Source organism: Pseudomyrmex gracilis, unplaced genomic scaffold, assembly GCF_002006095.1.
Source record: "Pseudomyrmex gracilis isolate BER0280 unplaced genomic scaffold, ASM200609v1 scaffold_20, whole genome shotgun sequence".
Lineage (NCBI taxonomy): Eukaryota > Metazoa > Arthropoda > Insecta > Hymenoptera > Formicidae > Pseudomyrmex > Pseudomyrmex gracilis.
Window position 1 is genome coordinate 1,049,249 of NW_018020604.1, and position 4,633 is coordinate 1,053,881.

At 38.9% G+C, this 4,633-nt stretch overlaps 1 protein-coding gene across 1 annotated transcript in view; it reads right to left on the bottom strand.

Moving 5' to 3' along the window:
- Positions 1 to 415: 415 nt before the first annotated feature.
- The window catches only part of LOC109851795 (collagen alpha-1(IV) chain), an 18,217-nt gene continuing 13,999 nt past the window's right edge, over positions 416 to 4,633 (bottom strand). The window contains exons 19-27 of the mRNA XM_020422244.1: positions 4,314 to 4,580; positions 4,048 to 4,219; positions 3,527 to 3,772; positions 3,065 to 3,430; positions 2,761 to 2,976; positions 2,288 to 2,659; positions 1,939 to 2,110; positions 1,420 to 1,534; positions 416 to 796 (exon numbers count right to left, since the gene is read on the bottom strand). Of these exons, the coding sequence (XP_020277833.1) occupies positions 539 to 796; positions 1,420 to 1,534; positions 1,939 to 2,110; positions 2,288 to 2,659; positions 2,761 to 2,976; positions 3,065 to 3,430; positions 3,527 to 3,772; positions 4,048 to 4,219; positions 4,314 to 4,580 (2,184 nt within the window). The 3' untranslated portion in view covers positions 416 to 538. The remainder of the gene's footprint in view (positions 797 to 1,419; positions 1,535 to 1,938; positions 2,111 to 2,287; positions 2,660 to 2,760; positions 2,977 to 3,064; positions 3,431 to 3,526; positions 3,773 to 4,047; positions 4,220 to 4,313; positions 4,581 to 4,633) is intronic.

A 4,633-nucleotide genomic window follows, 5' to 3' on the forward strand; every position in this document is an offset into this window, starting at 1 on the left:
AGAAGTTATCCGGGACACAGAACCTGGAGATGGGAGAGGGGAAGGCAGTAAAATAATGAAGACAAGACGTTGGTTGCTGAACACACCCGGTAAGAGAAAATCACAAGAGAGAAGAACACGTCGCGCGTTCTTTCTTTCTCCGTTCTGTCGTTTCCATCGCGAGACGTTACCCGCTCTTTTCTTCCTTGTTATCAAGGATCGAAACCGGCGCAGTTCTGACGAGTTCAATTTTCCGTGTTACGGAGCCGCGAAATGTCGCGAACCGAAACGCGTTTTCATTGTCGTAATGTACAATAAAGATAAAGATCGTTTTTCACGTAAAAATGTTCAACGTCGAGATCTAAAAACTCGTCGAAATTATGTTAGCTTCGATCGCTGCTCGTTTTATATTTCGTAGTAACAGTTTTCGCTTCTGTTCTCGGCTTTACAAAAAAAAAAAAAAAAAAAAAGAAGAGGAAGGAAGTATGTCCTCACGTGTGTAAGTGTGTATATGCATGTCTGTGTCTGTTTATGTGTAAACGAGTGGCGCGATCGTGTTTCACGTGTTCTTTATACAAACTTGGCAGCGACTTATTCGGGATCTAAGATTGCCCGCCTTTAGAGTCTCCTTTTCGGGGCTTCTGAACTGCTGACTATCCTCTATAGTTACCATCCAGAAGCTGTACTGATTACTGTAGTAATGGCAGTGTCCTTTGGCACCGTTGCACTCGATGAACGGTGTGGCACGGAAATCTTCCAGGCAAGAACCAGGACTCGACAAGGATTGGCCACCGCCCTGAGAACCTGCGCCGGTGTGCTGAAACAATCGCGAAGAAATTCACTCAATAAATTAGAAGTTTGAATTTCCGACATATCTGAATAGCGCGTAACAATTAAGTAATATATGTGCGCATACGCAAATTTATTTTTCTCAAATTAAAATAATGACAATTGCAAATCGAACAATTGCGCCAATCAACATCGTTATCAAATCGCTGAGTAATTCTTGATAAAAGACGTCTCAGATAAAATGGATGGATGTCTTTTGGCAGAAAACGATCTTTGTTTCTTGACAGCCATATTGATGAAAGTTTGCTTTATTTCGGATATGATTGATGGAATTTATCTATGCAATGATGCGAACTGAATACGTGAAGTGAATTCTAAATTCTACTTACATGCTGAAGAAATAATCGTAAACAAATAGAAAAAGATAGAAACTTATATAATTTTAGAAGATACATAATGTTTAGTAAATAATGTTTAGTGATATCTTCTCAACTCGATATATAGTATAATATTAAAATTTTTTTAAGTTTTACGCTTTATATACATATTAATAGTAATCTTTTTTATTGAAAAAGTACGTGTGATGTCTTCAAGACTCAAAAATATGAAATTGTTTCTATCGTTATGAAAGTTTCATAAAAAACTACTTACCATAACAAAACTGTAGCCAATCCAAAGACCGGTCCATCCGTCTGGACATTCTGGAATGATTACTGACTGACTGTGTACTGTTAACACGTTAGCCGGGACCTCGCACACCACGCACCTGTCGCAGATTTATGAACACGTATGATTCATCTTGATGGAAAATTTAATCATAAATCTAATCAAAAATATTTAATATTGAGAAAATTACAAGCATTTGAAAATCACATAGAAATTTATATAATGTACACACATCTGTCAATAATCAAATATATTTTAAAAAGTCAACATTTATTGAATTTTTATTAAGTAAATGTGTTCTTTTTATATCTAAGAACATTTTTTATCGAGTTTTTACCAAAGATAATTCAATTTTCAATGCTAAAATAATATTCGGTTTGGAAATAATATTATCTTTATCTTTTTTTCCGAAAGAATATAGAATTTTTTGTATGTTTTAATAAAAAAAAAAAATCTTGATATGCTACAGCATATGTAAAGTTCATTATATCGTGATATCGATACCTGGAGATATAATTTTCTATTGCTCCTTCTTCAATAGGCATCATAGGAATTGGTCTATTGGTTGATAGCCAGTAAGAGCGATCGTTGCGACTAGCGTAATGGCAGACGTTGTTGACGTCGCAGAACAGGAAAGGTATTGTCGCGAATTTTCTTACACACGAGCCGGCGTAACCTGTTTTTTGATTATTTATAAAACAATTTAGATTGTTTTTGCATACAAAATTAGTTTGTTGATTTTCTATAAAAAAGTTAAATCGCAACATATCACGTTATTGCAATTTTGATGTTATTGCAATCTGTATATCAAAATAAGATCTAACTGTTATTAACAATACGGCGTAAAGCTCACCTAAGTCTTGAGAGTGCGCTCTCTCGTCGCCATCGGTGAACAATAAACTATATCCTTCCCAAAGTTTGATGTGGCCTCGCTCGCAATCCGGTAGGGTTTCACTTTGACTGTGTCTGACCAAGAGAATACCGGTAAGATAATCAGGTGTCTGTTCGCAAGGCGCACCAGGTTCACCAGTAAGTCCCGGTATACCGACAGGACCTTGAAGACCCGGTAAACCGGGTGCACCAACAGGTCCGGGTAATCCTGGCAAACCAGGTGGTCCAGCTGGACCGACATAACCTTGAGCGCCTTTAACACCGTCCAGACCGGGGAAGCCGGGCGGACCTGGAAGTCCTTTTTCTCCTGGTGGACCAGATGGTCCAGTGGGTCCTAAACAATTAAAAAGTTCATATTTGAAATAGATAAAATACGAAAAAAACTTTCTATATTGAATTTAAAAAAATACATCAAATTTTATTGTATATGTTTACCAGGATATCCACGATCTCCTTTAGGTCCCATTGGAGGTTCGATACAGTCGTCACCTCTTTCACCTTTTACGCCTATGTAACCAGAAACACCTACCGCACCGGATGGGCCAGGATATCCTTTATCACCTTTTTCACCAGTAGTCCCAGGCAGACCATTTACGCCATCCCAACCTCTGTCACCCTTCTCTCCTGGAGGTCCGTCCAGTCCGTTGGGTCCTAAAAATAAAAACAAAATTAACGTTATAATTTAAAATTATTTTTATTTAATTTACATTTATAATTTAAAAATAAGAATATTCAATACCTGTAAGACCACGTTCTCCCTTCTGTCCTGGAAAACCAAACGCTCCAGGCGGTCCTTGATCACCTTTTTCTCCTCTTTCACCAGGTATTCCTGGCATACCTTCCAGACCAGGAGCTCCGTCGCGTCCTGGTGATCCGGTCAAACCAGATGGTCCTTGATCACCCTTTTCACCTTGTGGTCCGACTGGTCCATAAGGACCTATGTCTCCTTTTTGTCCTGGCAAACCCGGTAATCCTTGCTCTCCTTTTTCTCCGGGTCGTCCTGGCAATCCGTCTCTACCATGCTTACCCATTAAACCTGGTAGACCTTTTTCACCTTTTATCGTAAGTCCTGGTATACCAGGAATACCGTGAGGACCTTGTTCACCTAAATAAAACATACAAATGTTTTATAAATTTTATAAATATACAAAATATATGAACTATCTTGAGCAACTTTTTCATACTTAAAAAGAATGTATACCTTTAAGTCCAGGTGCACCATGTGGTCCATGGAGTCCTTCGGGTCCAGGTGGACCTCTCTCGCCTTTTTCACCATCATATCCAGCAATACCTATCAAGCCTTGATCTCCCTTTTCTCCTCTCTCTCCAGGTATTCCAGGAATACCTGGTTCACCTTTTTCACCTTTAATTTGAATTGTTGGTCCTGGAGGGCCACGATCTCCTTTTTCTCCAGGTGCTCCAGAAATACCAGGCAATCCAACAGGTCCTAAAAATCGATTATGTTATGTTTTTATACTTGCTAATACAGTGAAACCTCGTTTATCCGAATCTCTTTTATCCGGAACGACTTGAGGCCCAACCTCTATTATACGAACAGATAGTTCGTATTATAGAAACCGATAGTTCGTATAATAGAGGTTGTGAGCCTCGGTTATCTGAACTATCTTGTCCCTCAATCGGTTTGGATAAACGAGGTTTTACTGTAGATTATATATAAAAACAAATATATAATACTTGTAAAATCTCTTATTTATTTCTTACCGGATAAACCGCGATCTCCTTTAACACCATCAAGTCCAGGCCGTCCAGGAGGACCCATTTCGCCATCAAGTCCAGGGAAACCAGGTACTCCTACTGGTCCAATTTCACCAACTTCTCCAGGAAGTCCATCTATACCTGGCGGTCCTGGTTCTCCCGATATGCCTGGTGGACCCTGTTAATATAATAACAAAGAGAAATTAATAAAAATAAGTAAAATATATACTTGTTATTATTTCTACTATTGGTTATTAAAAAACTCAGCTTACAAAATCGCCTTTTATTCCTGGGAATCCTCGTACACCAGTATCACCTTTTTGACCCTGGAATCCTGGTAAACCATCTCGACCTGGTAAGCCTGGCTCACCCTTCTGTCCAGGCTGTCCATCACGACCAATGCCTAGTCTTCCAGGTTCACCCTTTGCTCCATCGATACCATCTCGTCCTGGAGGACCTTGAGGACCTCGTATTCCAGGCATTCCTGGTTCACCTTTCTGTCCTTTTTCCGAAACTTCTCCTGGTTCTCCTTTTCTTCCCTAAGTACATCATTAATCATCGAATATTATATATATAATATATATATATATAT